The 20,805-nt window shown below is 38.3% G+C and overlaps 1 protein-coding gene across 2 annotated transcripts in view; it reads right to left on the bottom strand.

The window, feature by feature from the left end:
- KCNJ3 (potassium inwardly rectifying channel subfamily J member 3) overlaps positions 1 to 10,280 on the bottom strand; it is a 166,960-nt gene extending 156,680 nt beyond the window's left edge. Inside the window, exon 1 of one of the 2 annotated variants that reach the window (XM_017853578.1) lies at positions 9,084 to 10,280. In XM_017853578.1, the coding sequence (XP_017709067.1) occupies positions 9,084 to 9,785 (702 nt within the window). In that variant the 5' untranslated portion in view covers positions 9,786 to 10,280. The remainder of the gene's footprint in view (positions 1 to 9,083) is intronic. The other variant, XM_017853577.1, reaches the window with a different exon arrangement.
- Positions 10,281 to 20,805: the final 10,525 nt, after the last annotated feature.

Here is a 20,805-nt window from a genome sequence, read left to right as displayed (position 1 = left end):
AGAGAAACATAATTTAATGAAATGTTTCTAAGGTAGTGGCATTCAGTTTCAGTATAAATCACTCTAAAGCTTAATTAAGTAAATTGTGTTCATGCTAGGACTCTGAGAAAATTTAATATGACTATTAAAAATTAGTAAACTATGAGAGTAAAATTACTCATCTTCGTTTTCTCTTTGTTTTCCATCTGTCACATATAATAATCATGCACAAGCAAACATATACATTTAATTTACGTAATTATGGGGTGAAATAAAGGCTAGGTAGTTAGGAATTAAATACAGAAAAAATGGGGGAAAGGTGGAGCACGCTGCTGGTCAAATGGGACTTTGATGAATCCAATATATTTTAACAGATTCTATGTAAAACAAATTTAATAACAAAACAATCTATAAGACTGGTCTGCCCAATGAAATTATAGTTTGAAGACAAAATTCTTACTCTCAGAGTTCCAAAAAAAAAAAAATGCATTGACTTTTTATGTGGAGTAAGTGAGACTGAAAACACTGAGAAATGTGGCTTAGCAACATGTCCTTTGTGGCAAAACAGAACGAAGGGTTCCAAATTGGTGGTGCTTTATTATGGCAGCAATGGTTACAAAGAGTTTCAACAGGAGTATTAGTCAACTAGAGAGGCTACTTTGTAGTTAGAAATATTCAGGGATACTATTTGTGTAGACAAAATCCTAATGAAAGGGAGACTATTTTTCTTCTCTAACTTGTGTGTAGCTGAAAAAAGAAGACTATGAAAAAAAATGATTACTGACAAACAAATAAAAGAGCCCATTGAAAATCTGATGGTGCAAAATTAAAACAGCAGCTCTAGCAACCAATGTTGGAGAAAACTAGGCATGTCCAAGACATTCTGAAAATGCTCCCAAAAGAGCTTTTTTGAGTCACCTGTTTTTCTAAATCTATTCTCAAATTAGTAAAATATAAATGAGACCAACATCTTTCCAACTACATGGCTGTACAACAAGTATTGATTAATATAACAAAATAAATGCCAAACACAAAACAAAATTAAAGCAGCAAAACAAAACCTTGTGTCATTTTTCTCTCACCTACTAAGAAACAGGTGCTATATAAACACAAGGTGGTATTCTGATGTGTATAATTAATTTGGGCCTTTTTGCTGATCATTCTAAGTTCTGCTTTTCCTGAACTACATGGCATTGTTGACAATAACAATTCTTTTAGAAACTAAATCTCCCATTTATTCTAAAGTAATTTTCCCCAAAGAAGATATATTTTCCCAAGTATTATATATGTACACAAACACTAAAATTTGTCTTCCTTTTTCATACATTTGTTGTTTATACCTGTGCCTCATTCTAAAAGGCTTTAGAGTAAGCTATTAAATTTTGTATTCCCTAATCACTTAACAACCCATGGATATAAGTGGCCTAGAAACAGGCAGGCTATCAGGAGGATGACAACTTGGAATAAGAAATACTTTATTTTTACCAAAGTAGTTCATTCAGACATAAGTAATTTTGGCTTAAATATGCATAGATCTGTTCCATTCAGACGTAATATACCTTCTGATTTTAAATATTTGCTCTATACACTCAAAATTACACCTGTACTCAAAATTATCCTATCCCCTCCCTCCCACCACAAATACTTTGTAATACACTGAGGAGCCTCGTAATCACTGAAATTCCATAGACTTTGGCTCAGGTCAAAAGTGAAGGGTGTGGTTATAATGTGGCAGGTGCCTGGAATACTAGAATTGTTTGAAGTCTGAGCTTCTGACTACAGCCAAGTTATCCTAGCAGGATTTAGTCACATGCTTTTGATGCTCTCAAAACCTATACATGCTTACCAAATACATTTTCAGAAGCACATACATTCTACTTTAGGCTTCTAAATAATTCTAATCTAGGCTGTCCTAATTCTGGTGCAATTCTGGTGATTTGCAGGAGGAAAAAAAAAAAATGCCTGTGTCTTAGTTTTAAATCTCAACTTGTATAAGAGGAGTGAGAGAGTGTTTGAATGTTTGTTCAAGGAACTGTGATAAACACATGTATATGAAAGTGAAAGAAAAAATAAAGGTGAGTTATGTATGTGTCTTTATAAAATCAATTTTCTTCCATAACTTGAGTATATAATAAATTGGCACTACTGATATTCCATCAGTTTCATATTATTTAGCAATTAACTACCATATTTCACTCAAAAATATTTGATAATAAGCAGAATATTTTGAGATAAAAACCAATTTAATCTTTCTTCATTGTGTCATATTAAGCATTACAAGAAACCTTCCATTGATAGAGCAATATGTTGATGGTGCAGTTATCTCCTTTAGCTCAATAAACTTTCTAATTCCCAAGGAAACATAGAACCAGGATCATTTTCTAGATACAAATGTATAAATTGTTATGGTCTAGATCAACAATAATTTAAATTATTTTCAAATTCAAAGCGATTGCTAAAAGTTAAGATTTATGCAGTAAATTATTTAAATTTCTAAAAAGGTTGATTACTAAGTTTAACCTTTAGTTTGTAAGAAAATTATTTAGAATCACAAGAACTGTGGAATAAATAAGGAAGAAAGAAGTTTAAAGAAAGTGAATAAAAATTATTAATTCTTAAAAATTTAGAAGCTATTTGAAAAATCTATGACTTGAGAATGACTTCCATACAACCTCTCCTTTCAATTTTATAGAATCTTGGGAAGGAAATAAAGGTCTTTCCACCATTTTAGTATATCTTGTTGATTGCATTACAAAAAATTCTGGGAGTTATAAAAGTTGAAGAAATCTAGAGCTTAAAATCTGTTTAAATAAATTAATTGTTTAAATTAACTGTCCAAAAAGTTATAATGTGAACATTAGGCATTTTTCGATAATTCTGTACAATTTTGGTTGTGGCAATAATTTTGAAGTTACTTGTAATACATATATCATTTAATAATAATATTTCAATTATTCACATTTTCATTATATGTAAATACCCTATGTGTAGAATTTAAGTGTTGTGCCACATTTTATAGTCATTTATACTAATTTCAAAGAAGCAATTCAAGTCAAAGGCCTTTGAACTTCCTTAGAGCCCCAAAAGAGGCCTACAAGATAATCAACTACAATTCTCACTATAGGTGGAAAAAGAATCAAAAGTCACAGGTGCCTAGAAGGGACCATCATTTTCATGTACTTTGCAGGCAAACAGTCTTCATATTACAGAGGGCAACTGTTAAGTGCTTATTCAAAGACAGACAGACACTCACATACATATACATACATGATCCTAGGATACACATTTAGCGCTGCCCTGGCACAAGCGAATCCACATTTGGCCCCCCTCCTTCTGGTGGATATGTGGCCAAGTGTCCACATTCATTTGTCAAGGCCACATTTCACCAATGCAATCCATATCTTTGCTCCCTTTCTCTCTCCCATCTCTCTAATGTGTAACTATGTTCTTTCCTACCTTGGAGTGAGGCTTAAGGAATTCTGAATAGCACATTAAATCACTACTGCCCTACACTATAGATTTATCTCTATCATATTCTAAAGTTTGATCCATGCCTCATTTGATCCATGCCTCACCACCTTTCACAAGTCCTTGCTGGAAAATGGCCCACAGGGCCAGTGGTCTGGGAAGGAAAGCAAAGGAGGCTAAGACGGAGAGAGCAGGCCATTCTTGCCTACCACCTCCCCACCATTTTATCTGTAATTTCACTTACACTCTTTATACCTGTAATATGCATTTATGTGTGTGTGCGCGTGTATGTGTGCATGCTGAATATATGCTGCAGTCATAAAAAAAATTACATGGAATGAGGTCAGAGTAACATCTGGAAACTAACATTGGGAAATGACCCAAACGCAGGTACCAGGATCGGAGACAAAAGTACCTTGTGACCCAAAGCAGTTAGGGCAATGGCTTTGGTGCCCAGACCAAAATTTAAGTAGTCAGGTGGAGGGGAATATAGACCTAGAATTTTATTGGCATTGTCTACAATTACATTGTACATTTATTTGGACTCCTTCAGCTTGAAATTACATGAATACTAGGTGGAAAACTATGACCCAATGTCAAGTCCAAAATAAGGATTTTTAATGCTGAGCCAGTTAACCCACAAAAATATGTTCAATTTTATGAAAAGAACATTTCTTATATAATGCAATGTAATTTATCTTATAATAGATTATGTGAGACTTTCATACCATTCAAATGAAAGAGCAGCTTTCTAATTCTTTGAGGGCCTTTGTGGCATTTATAATAACTGAGGACAGGCTTTGTAACCCTACTGCACATTTCCTCCTACTCGCCAAACACCCTCCAATCTATCAAGTGCTTTTTCCTGCTTCTCTTTATCATTTGTTCTTACCTACTGCTGTTTATTTGTGGGTCTTCATGCCCCTAATTTCTGTTCACTTTTTATTCCCTGAGCACAAGCCACCCTTTACTTTTCAGGAATCATATTAAAAATAAAAAATCAAACCAAACAAAATGTATTACTACTATTTCAAAGAGAATAATAATTATATTTTTAGAAGCCAAGTTCTATACTTATTAGAGAATTAGTATACTTGTGTCAGAGAAAGAAAAACTGGACTAAATAGGAACTGTGCTAATTTTAAGGATAAAATGAATCTACCTGAAGAACTCACCAATCAATATGGGACCTAGCTCCTGAGCCTTCTGAGGTACTCAGCTTTAGACCTCTTGAGTATTTTTACTAATGGCTTAGATGATATTCAGAAGAACAGGACTTTTACAAATATAGCTATTCATTTGTGGATTTTATTTTTGGAAAGGGAGGTAAATAATTGTCTCCTGATTAAAAATAAAGTTCAAATTGGCCATGGTCAATTGGTGAAGAGTCAGTTATAAAATTAAGATCATACTGAGTCAAAAACATAATCACATTTCATTGCAAGATATAAAATGAAAGCAAACCTATAAATATATGAGAAAACTGCAGGAATCCTGTGATTCAGGAATCGTGGTTAGATTAGCAAAATGTTAGGACATATGAGGAGGATAAAGAGCTTCATGGTTTTTCAGATCACCACATTTTTATTGCATCTGCACTTGATCATAGTCATATGGAGAAAGAAGACAATATCCAATTTGGAATATATATATAAATATATACATATATATATGTGGAGGATAAAAGAAGGTGAGCACAAAAATAACATACGTGATGTTAGAAGAGGAAAGGAATGTACTCTATCACCTTTGCTGACCTCTTAGGAAAGAAAGAGGATGCCTATTGGCAATAAATAGAACTACAAGGAAGTAACATTATGCTTCCAGAAAATGAATCCTTATCTTTTTGTTTCAAAATATGAATGCAATCATAGTTTATTTTATGTTTATATAAAAAATGTGTGCTGACTGGATGAATATAAATATATACATGATGGCATTGAGATAATAAATTTGTAATTTATTGAACAGTGTATCAAAGAATAGTAATTAATTCTTGCCCTAACAAGTTGTATGCCTAGGTCTATTAACCATTATTATTAGGTTGGTAGAAAGGAGTAAGTAAGACTTCCAAATCCTTTAAACCCAGCACTAAACTATAGGGTTTAACATTACAGCTACTGGTCTCAACTCCCTAATCCAGGCATTTTAATAAAAACTTTCAATTGGATGACATAGTAACTTAGCATAGCCATGATACTAGCTAGTCCCTATTTTCTGGGTAAAGCCAAAAAAGAAAAGACAGCTGAAATAAATAGAAAATTCAAGTAAAAATTCAATATGGGGAGGAGAGGAAGAAAGAATATTCATCTTAAAAGAGCTGTCTATAGCTATATTTATAGTTCAATCACAGATTTTAATGAGGAACTTCAAACTATAGCCTTTGATTTTATTTAATCTACTTTCTTTTTTTATGAGTAGAAAAGGACTGGCCCCTCCAGGCATAAAGTTGAAAGATCTATATTTGACTATTGAAAGAAATTTTGTTTGCAGGTGGAACAACAGAATAGAGCATGGACGATAAATGTGCTTTCAAAATAGTGAAAAGCAATATTAAAAAATTAGCTCAAGAAGTTTTACAAAAACACACTTTCCCTCAAAACGTTAGGCTTTGAAAAACTTTATTGCATGAGAAAATTTCATAACTAACAGAAAGCATTAGAAAGCCATGCCCATGTTCTTATTGTCTCCCCAAGAATCAAAAAGTGCTTTATAATTATTAAATAGAACTGTTGTATTTATCTAAAGAAGCTTTTATTTAGCAAATAAGAAAACAGCAATAGAAAAATTAGTAAATTAAATTAGGTAATAGGAAAAGCATACACGCACTATAGTTACTAGCATTAAATATTATACTGGATTTTGTTGCCTTAAAAATTCTACACATTCTGCATTAAAGACACATAAATTTTGCATTGAAATTGTTAAATCGAAGTTTAAAGGGGGAAACTGTGTGTACATTTAATAATAATAATGTATAAAACTGATAGGGATATATTATTACTTCAAGATTTTGGTATAGCTTCTCTTTAAAAATAGAGTTGACTGTTTTAGGTCACTTAATCTCAGTCCCTAAGAGAAAATGAGAACAACTTGTTAAAGGCAAATCTCCCCTCTAATTTTGCTGAATGTTATTATTTCCCCAATAAAACATGACTCCTTTTTAATGAAGTCTGAGGAATAACAAGAGCTACAATAATTCATTTAAATTACCATGGCTACAGGAAATATTAACTTTGAACAAATTACACTAACTGGCTAGTTGAAAAGTTACCCACGGATCAACTCTCTCCCTTTACAAAAAACAGGGGAGAATTTCACCATCATTTTGTTTAAATATAAATTGACGCCACAGGTAAATCGTGTTTACGTCTAGCACTGACATCTTCCTAACGAATCAAAAGTAAAAGACTTTATAAGAATATTATATGTATTATTTTAATTAGATGTTTTTATCACCTTGTGTTAATATAGCACCTTGCTCCAAATTTGTCAACACTATAAATCTTTCATATTTTTAATTAGCATACTCTTTATGGTATATGTGGTACATTCCTTAGGCAGAAAAATTATAATCAGTACTCTGCACCAGTGTAGAGACTGGGTGCTTCAGAATCATCGTACCTTTGTATCAAGAAAAGAAACAAAAACTAACATATAGGTTAACTCTAATTATGACTGGCTTTGTTGAAATAAAATGTAATAAAATCTATAAACATCAATAATATTTTGTCTAGAAAAGACATCTGTAATAAATAACCTTATATGTTTGAAAAACTAGAGAATGACTATAAATAACCTTTAATGTCTAATTTTCAATTTCCATTACATCAATTAATATGGTAAACTACTCTTCAGTAAGTCTCAAAGTGATTCATAAACACGGATTGCTTGAACAGAAACCTTGCCACTATAGTAACAAAGTATTTCTATCTGTCTAGTAGGCCTAACCTAAAGAAACAAGTGCTATATTGTGGTCTATGCAAAGATACAGACACATACAGTTACCATTGTAATAACATATCTACAACACAACTGCTCAGCTTGATCTGACAAACTGCTTGGTTCAAACAGTGATCATTAACAATACACTAAGTTAAATTTTGTATGCAGTTCACTGAAATTAATTATATATGAATATGATCTACCCAAATTATTTATTCATAGTCACCTTAATGAACACTTACATCAGAACCAGGTTGATAATTTTCCACCACGGTATACAAAATTCAGTTTATTTACTGTATGTAGCACAGTAAATATGTATATGATATGAAGTGACAGGACAAGTGAACTGCTTTAATTTAAACACTTTACTGAGCAACTTAGTCAAGGATAATTATGCTAACATCTTGTAAATGAATAATGAAAATGACACAAGAGCAAAACTTTTTAAAAGCACATTAGATCCCTTTTAACTACAACATTAAGTTGGGGCTGTGTAAAACAATATGTACTTGTAGAGTAGAAATTGAAATTTCAAAGGCAAAATCTCAAATATTGATCAGATTTTCATTTTATTAATACTAAATTCAGAATCTGGCTTCAGTTCTCTACACAACCTCAGATAAATATTTTTCATTGTATGAACTATTTATTTAAGGCCATCTTTTTCAATTTATGAACATTTGAAAACTACTAAGACAAATCCCTCTAGGGAAAAAAATGAATTGTAAATCACACAGAGACAAACAACTGGGCTTTAAGTCTCCCTTCCCAAACTCTAATTGGATGAGTGATTAAGAAGGACTTCTCTTGTTTGTGGTGGTGCCCTCTAACGACTAGACGGACCTTGCTTTAATAATCACTCCATGTGCAATTTGTTTTAGCATTTACACCGTTGATGGTAGGAAGTAATCTTCTTTAATGGATACTGAAAGCTTCAAGTGAAATCTGTAATTGACAAAGGCTTCATAGAAACAGGCAATTAAGAATAAAATTAACAAGAGGCCCTACAGGAAAAGCACTCAAGCTTTCAAAGAATACTTCTCTAAGAAAATATTTGGTAAAAATTAAAATTTAAAAGAACCAAGTGTGGTTTCTTCCACTTTATTATCTGTTTCCTGTATCTGTGTGTTTGTTAAAAAGATGACCACAGAGTTAAAGTCATTGGGTCTAGAGGAGTAATCAGCCTCCAATATTATTAGGTGGAAAAAAAAAGAAAAGAAAAAAAATAAGCCCATCGTGAAAGTTGAGGCAAGTTCAGCACCTAATTCTTCAAAATAACAGCTGTTCAGTTGAGTTCTTGTACCTCACATTCAATGAGGTAGTGTGTCGACAACAAATGAAATCGCTCTGGAGAGCGAAACAACAGAGACAGGAAGGGGAACAGGGCACTAATTGCCCTCATGGCTCCAGGAGCCAACACTAGTCCTCAAGTGTTATTAGTCCAGTAAGTGATACAAGCACATCCGAAATGACGAATATAAACAAGAGCACGAGAGTGAGTGGAAAAGGAACAGAATTGTCAACCGCATTCTTTGCCCAGTCCTCCAACCTCCAACCTCACAAAAGGAAGTTTACCTGTGGCGATAGGTAGAACCAGGGGAGGGGGCCCGGGCTGGTTCTCAGACGAATTACTCCCCGGGTTTGGGGGACGCAGGTCTCCTGGTGGGGAAGGGGCGGGGAGCACTTACTTTGAGCAGCTTGCAGCGGATCTGCGCGGAGACCATGTGGCTGTTGCGCAGGTTGCCCACCCGGAACATAAGCGTGAGTTTTCCGTCCCTCATGGAGATCACCGCGTGCTCGCTGAACATGAGGGTCTCGGCGCGCTTCTTGGGCTGGGACATCTTGATGAACATGCAGCCGATGAGGAAGGCGTCCACGATGGAGCCCAGGATGGACTGGAAGAGGAAGAGGATGATGCCCTCGGGGCACTTGTCTGTGATGTATCGGTAGCCATAGCCGATGGTGGCCTCGGTCTCAATGAAGAAGAGGAAGGCAGAAGGGAAGTTATAGACATTGGCCACGCAAGGCGTGTAGTTACCGACGTGGGCTTTGTTCAGGTCGCCCCGAGTGTAGGCGATCACCCACCACATGGATGCCATGAAGAGCCAGGCCACGGTGTAGGTGAGAATGAAGATGAAGAGGTTCCAGCGCCACTTGAGGTCCACCAGCGTGGTGAAGAGGTCCGAGAGGTAGCGGCTAGTCTCGCTGCCCAGGTTGCCGTGCTGTACATTGCACCGGCCGTTCTTGTCCACGAACCGCTGCCGCTTCTTCTTGGGCACAAGCTGCTGCTGAGGGTCCTGGCCTGGACCCTGGGGCTGCAAGCCCGAGCCGCTGGACGATGTGGTCACTACCTGGTAATCGTCCCCAAATTTCCTTCGGAGTGCAGACATAATACGAAGGGGCGAGCCAGATTCAAACGCAAAGCGAAGGCGCAGGAGCTGGGCGCTGCAAACTAGCACCAATAAAGAGGTGGGGCGGGGAGTAAAGGGGCGAAGCGAGCGCTCCTGGGTGGGGGGCGCACCCGGCAGGTAGCTGCGGTCTCTGCCCCCTGCAGAAGACGCCTCTCCTTCTCCCCTAGGACGGAGGCTTTCTTGCCAAGGTGAGTCTTAAAAAAGTGTTCTCCCGCACTCAAGGCAGGAGGGATGCAAGGACCAGGAACCCAAGCGCAATTTTGCCTCCAAGCTTCCCGAGGCTCCTCTTTTCTTTCTCCACCACCGGCATCCCGGGTCACCTCTTGACTCCCCACGGCCCTCCTGATTATCCTGCAGTACCCCCAAACTGGCTGCTTAAAATAAATGAGTTGACCAGCGAGCCCCAACCCACCTGCCAACTCGCTGGCTGACTAAGAAGCTGCCTTTACCTGCCTGGACCAGACCCTCCCCCCTCCCCGCCGCTCCCCAATCTCCCGCCCCCTGGGACCGCTCCCCGCACCCCCGGCGCACCTGTCTCCTATCTTTTAGCCAAAATCCCGCCCAAAGGCATGTCTGCCGGGTACTGGTGCAACGCCCCCTACCCGCGCCCTCCGGGCTCAGATTCCCGGGTTCCGGACTCCAGAGACCTGTCCGCCTGGCGTCCCCCGACCGCCGAGTTTCCGCGGGCGCCACCGGGGCCCTCCGGCGGACCCTCAGGGGCCCGCAGGCCGCCCCCGCACTCAGCTGAGACACGGCAGTGCGCGAAGCCTGGGCACTCACCCAGCGGGAGAGGGCAGGAGGCGGCGCAGCGGGCGGTAGCGGCAGCCTGGCCTCGCACTCTGCGCTCACGGCTGTTTTCCTCGTTCCCACTTTTCCTGGTGTACCACGATGGGCGCCAATGCAGGTCCCCCAAGCTCCGCACCTCCCTGAGGGCACCGCACTGTCCCTGCCAGAAAGATCCTTGGCGCACAGACCACAGAATGACTCGAGCGGGGGCTCGTGGGTTTCTTGGCGCTGTGCCCTCCTTCCAGGCGACAGCGGTGCTGCTGGACGGGGCTCGAGCCTTGGGCTGCCGGTCAGACTTTCAGGTTAAACAGTAGCGCCGCTCTAGCTTTTCCTCTGCCTCTTCCTTCTTCTGTCCCCCACTCCTTTTCAGCGCCTCGGTGGCCCCGGGTGGAAGATGCGAGGCGCAAGCTGGGGCAGCAGGAATGTGGCGTGTGTGGTGGTGCGTGTGATCAGCTGCAGAGCCGCGCTAGCCCCGCCTGTCCCTGCCTTCCCCCGCTGCTCCACCAGCCTGAATTGCACCTCCGAGCCTCAGTTGAGCCTGCAGTGTCTGGCAGCTCAGGAAAAGCGAGCCCCTCCAATGAGAAGCGGCTCTAAATCTGCTCCCAAACGCCCGCCAACTCTCCTTCCTCGCCCCCTGCATCAGTCAGAAAGCCCCCAGCAAAAAGCAAATGCTGCTCTCTGAAAGAAGAGAAGTACAATATGTCTCTATAACTGGGCACTCGTTTAAACGGATGCCTGGATTTGGGGTTGCATCATAAACAGAGATCCCAACTGGCTCTGAGGTAGGCATATTCAGAACTCAAAGTTGCAGGAAGCAGGAGGGGCCTTAGGATGAGAACAGAAAGGAGAGAGACACTAATAGAAATCCTTTCTGGAAATGGCTCTATTAGAAAGGCTCAGAATATCTAGAGTTAATGTGTGCCTGTAATTGAAGGAAGAAGGCTGGATTTTAATGGCCTCAGCCTGGCAGTTAACTTAATGGAGGGGCAAAGTGCAGAAATAGCTAATAGAGTGCCCATGAGTAAATACCAGCTTGTTTACCACATTTCACGTTTGCTTTAAAATGCCATGGTATCTTACGGCATATTTCAGTCAGCCCAGATACATGAAGTTGATTTTGTTGGAAATTCATCAGATCATGGCATTATAAAAGCAAAGGGCTGCTATAAGTTTCCCATGGAAAGGAAAATAAGTACATAATTTACTCTATTCATTCTCTGCCAATAGGTACTCCTCTCTACCTCTCTACTTATAAACCAACTGCAGGAAAGTGCATGTCAGGTTGTCAGCCATAAGCAGGGGACTCTTTCACTGTTATTTGGTTAAAACATCGATCCTCAGTTACAGATGCTTCTCCTGCTAGTTCGCTGATAAAAGGTCAGTAACTCTCTGTTTGTTCTCTTAAGATTACATAAGAAGGGAAAGTGACACCGTGGGAAGTGGAAACTTCTCTGGTCCTAGAATCATAAGACCTGATTTGAGTCGCATCTGTGCCATTTACAAGCTGTGTGACCTTGAGCAAGTAGCTGAACAACTTTGAGACCTAATTTTCTCCCCTGAAAAATTGGGAGTTTGAACATTTTCCTAGTGTTGGTATGAAAAAAGAGAGTAAATATGTTTTTTTATTTCTGCTATGACGGATGTTGTATAGTGGACTATAAAGTTGCAACGAGGCCAAGAAGAGATTACAAATGAGCTTTATGCTGTGAACTAACACCTATATTCTCATCTCATCTCTGACTACTCTCTCCCAAGCTCATTATGCCCTTGGCAGCCTGGCTTCTTTCAATTCCTGATACACACCAGAGCATAGCTCCAGCCCTGGACCTTTGCACTAGATCTGTTCCCTCTACCTGGAAAGTTCTTGCTCTGTCGCTCCATGTTGCTCACTCCTTCACTCATTCAGCTCTCAATCTAAATGCATCCTTCTCAGGGAAGCCTTCCCTAGCATCTCAGGTATTCCCATCACATCAACCTTATCTATCTTCCTCATCACGCTTTTTTTACAGCTACTGCTTTCTTCCTTTGTTTGTTGTCTTTCTCTTCCACCATTATCAGTTGTAGAATGTAAGCTGTACAAGAGGAAGGACCTTGTCTGTCTTGTTCTCTGCTATGTCTCCAACACCTAGAAGAGTATCACATACTAGGTCCACAATAAATATGTATTAGATCAATAACATGTGCCAATCTATATCACTGGAAACTCTACATGCATTGAAACTCTCTGAGTAATATGGAACTAAATAAAAGTAATCACTAAATCAGATCACTTATATGACAATATAAAAAACACGTAAGTTTTTGTTTAAAAAGCGTAATACTTCCTATGCTCATTAGCTTTAGAAATGATAATCGGTTTCCAAGCCATTTTTATTGTTATTGCTGCAATGTCTCTCATAATTTCCCCTCTCTTTAAAAAAATGTCATTACCCTTCTTCAAATTCTCATTTCAAGTTAGGCCCAACTTGAATAACTTTCTTGCCTTTATTCAGTTTTCCTCTCCTTCAGACTGCCCGGGATAGTAGTGCTAGATCTCTCGCCTTAAACCATGTGTTTAGCACTGCCATATAAAATAAAAGTTCTCCAGTTATTTCATCTGGAAGATTTTAAAACATTCCCACTTTTGAAAGACACTTTTCATGAAAACCTTTGCCATTTTCTAGCAACCAAATTTATAAACAAATAAGTTTATACTTCAGGAGACTTCTGGTCTAATCCTCTCATTTTACAAGTGAGGAAATTGGGGATAGAAAGGCAAAATAACTTGTTCAGTGTCACAGAGTTGATTAAGTGGAAACTGAGAGTTGACCACAGAACAATATGACTGTAGAACCTGGATGCTCTGCCATCCCTTACCAAGTAGTGGCAGAGTAAGAAAGGGACCTAGGTTTCCTGATTCATAGCGAAGGTCTTCTTCCTTTATAGGCCTAGCTTCTCATACAGGTGAAATCTAAGATCCTCCAACATATGGCATAATCTAGCTTTCCAAATTATCTCCTGTCTTCCTTTTAATGGGCACTTTGCTCTAGCCAACTTTCACTATTAGGTGTTTCTCAAACATGCCCTATATTATCTTCATTTGCTCGCTTTTTTTCTCATCACTTAGAATATCTTTTTTCTACACCTGCAAAGTCCAAATAATAGACACTAGTATGTAAGGAAAGGGAAGGATTTCTTCATGTTTTATTTCAATTGCTATTGCTGTCATAAAGTTTTTCCTTATACTCTCACTAAGAGTAATGCATCCCTCCTCTGAACTCTCATTTCCCTAGATTTGCAATGTGGCATTTTTCACATTCTAACTTGTATTTCAGCTTAGAATTTACCAAGATTCCCTCTGAGCACCCTGAGCATTGACTTCTTAATAATTTGGTACCATCCATTATTCCATGATCCAAACTGACCTTGTGCATGATAAACACTTGATAGAGTTTTAGAGAGAACCAAAATTTATTAAGAGCCTACTTTAATGTGCCAGGAAATGTGCTTAGAACTTTACAGGTTAGTATTTATATTATATAGATAGAAAGGCAGTGAAGCAGGCATTCCAAAGCACATGTGCTTATTGTCAAGATTTCTATTCTTTTAATGACACAGTCCTGCCAGGGAAATTAAATATTTTTAAGGATGCCGTTGTATCACACTTTAAATGTGACTGAGGCTTTGACCTATTTGTGACATTGAGTCCAACTCCTTGAAAATGTTCACAGATGAACCAAACGCATCTTTTCCTGTGAGGGCAGCTGCTTCCAGGATGAGGTTCTGGAGGGCAGCCAGCCCCGTGGTGCAGAGGCCAGGCGGATGTGTGGGGAATGGATGATAGAAGGCCTCCTAATCAGGTGCTGTCTGATGAACTGAAGTGAAACACTGCAAGCAGAATGGGTCAAAAGAGAGAGAGGCATACAATTTCAGGCCAAGTCACAAAGCCAGGAAAGATCTGGAAAATGTAACTGCAGAATACAAAATCATCTGGAGTCTAATATTTAAAGATAGGGTGGTAGATTATGAGAAAACTACCATACAGTTCATGAGGGTGGGGGGGATCAAAGCTATATTTAACAAACTCGGCTAGGAGCAGGCTACATATTTATTCTGCCTGGAAAGTACTTCTGGCAATGTCTTATTTGCTGTGTCCAAAATTAGTAATATCATGAATAACTATAACTTCAAAAATGAATATGATTCTGTGTTTTATACTAAAAAGGCATGACTTTGTACATGCACTTATCCTATTATGTAACTGAATGGTATGGGGAAAAGAGTATATCTAATATGAAAGAAAAAACCTCTGCCCCTAAGAAGTCCAAATTCTAAAAATGACTTAATCGGCCAACTGTGACAAAAGCAAGGCTTTGAACATCTCAGTATCCCTGGAGTCTGTCTTCTCGTCATTCACTTATTGCCACTGTGACATACCATGTGACAGTCTGCATGGCCAGAAATATTAATTACTCTCGGGAAGATGATATTATATTTAATACTCCTTTACTGCTAATCCTACCATTCTCCAAAAGTACAATGAAGAGATGGGCAGGCCTGGGGATCTAATGCTTTCATACTTCAAAAGGTGACACACTCCCATTGCCACCATAAGTTTTGCTATATCTGGGAAGAGGTCACTCTTTGAAATTCTGTATGCAATTTTGGGAAATAGAATGGTGTTCCTTTTTTTTACCCTCCTAAAAAAGAATGCTGAAGTTATTTTCTCTCTTGCCAAAAAGAGAAGAAAAAAACGAGAAGGAGAAATCAGTTTGAGATTTGATTGCGCAGACGTGAGAACAGAGGCATTGCCATACCATGGCAGATGACTCATCCAGCCTTTAATCTTGGCTCCAAACCCTGGCCTCTGCCTGAGGATTCAGAGAAAGGCAATATGCCATTCTAACTTGTAGACCATTTATTTAGCGAGGTTTTCCTGACTTAAACCCTCTCTTTACTGCAAAGCTGTACATTGGAGTATTCTGATTTATGAAAGAATAAGGACTTTTAAAGTCTTCAACAGCTCGACATCTGTTTAAAAGAAATAACTTTTATCAGACCTAAAGTTTTCTGGCAGGGCTTCACAGAAAATAATTTCCTATTCTCATCTATGTACATGGAAGTCATACTGAGGATGTCTCCCCTGAGAACACCAATGAAGTTGCAAATGTCAAAACATGTGTAAGAATTTTGCCTAATTCAGTACAATAAACACTTAATGTGCACAAACCATGTATCTAGCACTATGCCAAGGTTTGTGCAGATCAGAAATGAAGAAATTATGCCACAAAATATATTATGACAACATGTATTTTTTCAAAATAATAATCAATACAATGTGGTAAGTACCTAAAGGAAGAGGACTGCTTTATTTGCAGTCAGAGGAACTAGTAAGTCCCTTCAGGAAATATGGCTCTGTCTAATGGGAGTTTTCCAAACCTATCAAACTGGAATCACTTACATTTGGTTCAGCATTAAATTCTCTCTGCTCAGACTACTTAATTTTAGAACTCTGAAAATGGATTTTAATGACAACATTTTAAGAGGTAAGATTTTACACAATTAGAATAAAACAAGAAATAATTTGTAACCACGGTATAGAACCTTTCAAACATGTATTAAAATTCTGGGAGAAAAATACAAACAGTAGATTTTAGAGGTGGTAAAATTTTCACTCTAATTTTCTGTGTGTATATATATATATATATACAGACAAGATTGAAATTATTTTTCAATAATTGGAAAACAGTAATACAACTTTTAAACAATGTTTAAAAATATTAAGGCAGATAATAATGTCAACACAGCTTATCTGGGAAGCAGATGCTGAGAGAAAGCTAAGAGGGGAAATTTCTCAGGGTTCAATGCCTAAGAAAGATAAAAGGGAAAAAAGAAAATGAAGCAAAGACAGCCTTCAACTCTGATGCAGAGCTGACACCTGTGAAAGGAAAGATGGAGAGGTGTAGGAAGAATTGAGTAGAGAGGGACTCAGACTATGATGTAAATCAGATATATGTCAGATAAAGTCTTGGCTAACTCAATTGGGAGCTCCCGAGCCCAGCTTGCCTGTTAGAAGAGTACCACATTGGGAAAAGATGGCCTGGTCCTAATGGCCCACCGAGTTGTCAGTGTCTGGGAGCTGCCCTCGTCAGTCCTTGTCTTTAGCTGAATGCTGCTTCAGATCTGGAAGGGTGCTGTAGCTGGAGGCCGTGAGCTAACTGCATGGCCTCCAGCTGAAGGGCAAGCTCTTCCTGAAGGAAGATCCAGTGGCATATCTCCATGGCTGCCAGACAGAGTAGAGAAATGGAACTTACGGGTATCTCTTCAGAAGTTTTGTTTCGAATTTCCAGAAATGTTTCTATAATCTAATCAGCGGATTATGAATGTATGCATTAGATTTTAGTTTTGGTGCAATCACATGAATTCCATTTTGTGGAGTGAAGGGTGACAGAGGTATAGGGCATAACCCATAGCCATCCATGCTCATCTTTGTTTTGATTATAACTGGCTAGAAGATATACATGTATCTATGTAACTTCCTCTAGCATTCTCCAGTACGGAGGCGGAGAAGGGAGAAACAGAATAGTTGGACAATAGGATGTACGGGGAATAAGGGAGAAGCCAGAAAGGCAGGAAAGACCCTCAGTGACAAAGCAGTAGGGAACAGAACTCAAACATTTAATGGCAGGTAATACAGGTTAGAGTGGTAACCAGAATGGTGAATATAAAGGGAGAATGGTGAAATGAATGTTCTGAAATTAAATTGCTGTGTTTACAGTTTTTAGCCATGCATTGGAATCACCTCAGGACTCCACTCCCAATCAATTATACATCTGGGGGAGGACTAAGGCATCGGTATTTTTCAGAAGCTCCATTGGTGATTCTGACAACACAGCTAGGATTAAGAAACTGATCAATGGGAACGGCATGCCTGTTAGCAGAGGAGCTTCCCTGGGAAATGTCACACACAGAAACACCATCAATCTTCCTTCCTCACTGCTGAGAGCCCTCATTCTTTGGCAGCAGGAACAGATGAAATTAGTAAACCCTGGTTCCCTGCTCTCTCACAAATTGCAAGAGTCCAACGTGTGGATATAAACTTTCGTTCATGGGAGGATCTTCCCCTCAGTGGAAAAGCAACTGGGAAAAGCAGGACACACTGTACAGTGACTGCAGTTTCATCCAGTGCCACCACCCATGCAGGCATAAATAACGAACATGGATTGGGGAGTCTGGAGCCGCTGAATTGTAAAGACCATACATGTTTAAACTTTTTCCGTTAGTAATATTTCTGCTTTCTCTGTATGTGTGTGTAGAAGTTCTGTCTTTATAATTCCCACCACTATGCATCATACTTTCCAGGAGGAAGGAAGAACACAAAAATTAAAATTCTCACAAAGGCTACCGTTAAGCTGGAGGAAGACCACATCACTGTGTGTCCACAAAGATACAGAGCCAAGCCGGGTTCAGCCATGCTGGTCATCTGCTCTATATAATATGATTATTTAGATCTCTAAATAGTGGGTAAAAAACAACTACAGAAAAAAAAATGCTAGAAACTAGAATGTCATTTTTACACACTCATTTGTAGAATTCCTCCCAGTTTTTACTCAAGGGAATTTTAAAATATTTTCATTTGAGGAAAGAACTGTTTTGAGTTTACCCTATAAAATGGCCACTAAAACTCACCCACTTTCACGATTACCCAGCCATCCTCAAATCATCTTCATGATTTTCCTGGAAATAACGGAAGAGGCCCTGGGGATGATTTTATTGGTAGAGTGGGAATGTATTAAAATTCTCTACTTCCTTGTTACATGGTCTTTCCTCCACCCTACAAGATGCGTGCTTGTAACTCAAATTTCCATTTGAGTAATTAACAATTATTATTTAAAACTAACCTGAAAATAAAAATTGTATTCAATTCATTCATAGGGAGCATCTACCTATTTATTATTACCACATAGGTGATGTGACTCTAGAAACATCTTGGTATTCAAATAGCCAATTAAAATATAAAATGTAATGATTTTCAAAAGCTACTCTTTTTCCTTCTCTCATCTCTATCTACTAATTGGAAAGTCTATTCGCCAAACACAACAAAGATGATTGACAGAATTTTAAAAATACACACGTTTCCCTATTAAAGAGGGTGAATGGATGTTAGCACTGTATCAGACACATAATAAGGAGACACCTATTGTTTAACATTAACATTCTGTGTAGTTAATGTTACAAACAGACATCAAAAGTGAATAAAACGTGTCATGAAATTACCAAATAATGAATTAACTTCCTGGATAGAAGGAAGGTTCTGTTAGCAAGTTCTTTTTAATAAATCAAAGAATGGGGAAATGTGGAGGAAAACATAAGGAAGTTGGGAGAGGGAGGTCAAATCTCACTTTCAGTTATCAGTAAAGTGCACATTCTTTTTTGCATTCTGTGAGGCTGGAGGTGCTGCTGATAAAATGTCCTCACATATTCTGTCAATGTCAGGATGCAAACATCACTAAACAAACCCTCGTGTCAAAATGTCACCTAGTGATTATTTATGCTTCTTGACAACACCAATAAATGACAAGGCTGCCTCTATGTCTGTGAAAGGTTGCATACCAATTGTTATAGGTAACATAGATGAAGTACAAAGTAGTTATCAGAATTCATTTAAACTGTGCTATTAAATTAGATATGTTTGCAGTAGCCATCACAGTAAATACTACTGTGATTCTCCTGAAGGAATATTGCCTAAACAATTTAATGCAGAACATTTCCTAATTACCATGCATTTCTGAATCTCTGCTACCATGTAGATATTCACACTGAAAGAGAAGTGTCATTTCTTTTTCTTCTTTAATTTGTCATTGTTTCCCAGTGCTCTTGCTTCTGGAATTGAATTTGGAGTCTACATTTTTTAAGGGTACTGCAATTATTAACGTAGTCTGGGATGATAATGTCTCAGCAAAATGTACACAACGTGAATAAGATAGTTAGCGCCTTAGTTGTTCCAATCCCATATTGCTTCCTGTTCCAAATCTACTAATGAGTAATAAGAGATGTAGCACTACTCAATGGAACCAAAGCGTGCATTATGAAAATACTCTATCAGCTCCATCAGTAAAGTTTGTAAGGTAATTATAAATTTGTTATCAGACATTTTAAATTGTTAAGGTATAATTAAAAGATACTGTTTTATTTGGGATAACCTTCCACTCTGTTAATCATACTAAAACACTTGATGCTCAAAACACAATTGAAAATCGTCTTAATCAGTGTGAACTTCAAGATCTTCTTAAAAATGACTTCTGATACTACCCTGAGATTATCGGAGTGTAAATCCTTGCTTTGCACTTTCTGGCTGTGTGTACTTAGGCAAATGACTAACTTTGCTGTTCTTGTATTTTCTCACTGTTAAAATGAAATAGAAATAGCACCTGCCTCTATGAGGTAGTTTGATAAAAGGATTACATGAGAAAATCTACATAAAGCATAGTGCCTAAGATCTTTCACACAATATTTTCAAGACACGTGAAAACAAATTCTAAAATTATCATTACTTGAAAATAAAATCCACATGGAGAACTTCTAATTTGCTAATAAGCCTACAGATGATTTTGTAGCTATAGAAATAAAGTGAAATTAAAGTAATAACTAAGTTCAAAAGAGTTCTGTGTCCTCCCTTCTTTATAACATTCTATATTTATAAACTGCAAACTATGTTTTCTCAGCTCAACAGAAATAAGAATGTGCTTGCTTTTTCTCTTTACATTTTACTATTTTCCTGTTACTTTTAAAATGTTAGCTGTATCTGAAATTCTGCTACTCTGACTTTACTATCTCTGGTTTAATAGATACATTAATTCATTCTTATTCATGATATTTTTGCATATTGATGAAAGGGAAAATCCACTTATGACCATATTCCACAACTTAGGAAATCCTTTCCTTTATATAAAGAAGTGGCTTAGCAACCCAACAAAACTGTCACCCCCTCCAACTCTCAAGAACTACAAAACTACTACAAGAAGCAAAATAAAACTTTCCTTAAGTTTTTCCTGTAATGAAATGGTGAAAGACTTGTTCACCAGAACACTTAAGAAGCGAGCCTGGCCAGGCGTGGTGACTCACGCCTGTAATCCCAGCACTTTGGGAGGGCAAGGTCAGGAGATTGAGACCAGCTGGCCAACATGGTGAAACACCATCTCTACTATAAAGTACAAAAGTTAGTTGTGGTGGT

This window comes from Rhinopithecus bieti, unplaced genomic scaffold, assembly GCF_001698545.2.
Source record: "Rhinopithecus bieti isolate Rb0 unplaced genomic scaffold, ASM169854v2 scaffold_36904, whole genome shotgun sequence".
NCBI lineage: Eukaryota > Metazoa > Chordata > Mammalia > Primates > Cercopithecidae > Rhinopithecus > Rhinopithecus bieti.
Note: the sequence above shows the minus strand (reverse complement) of the source record. Positions and strands in the feature narration are given on the sequence as shown.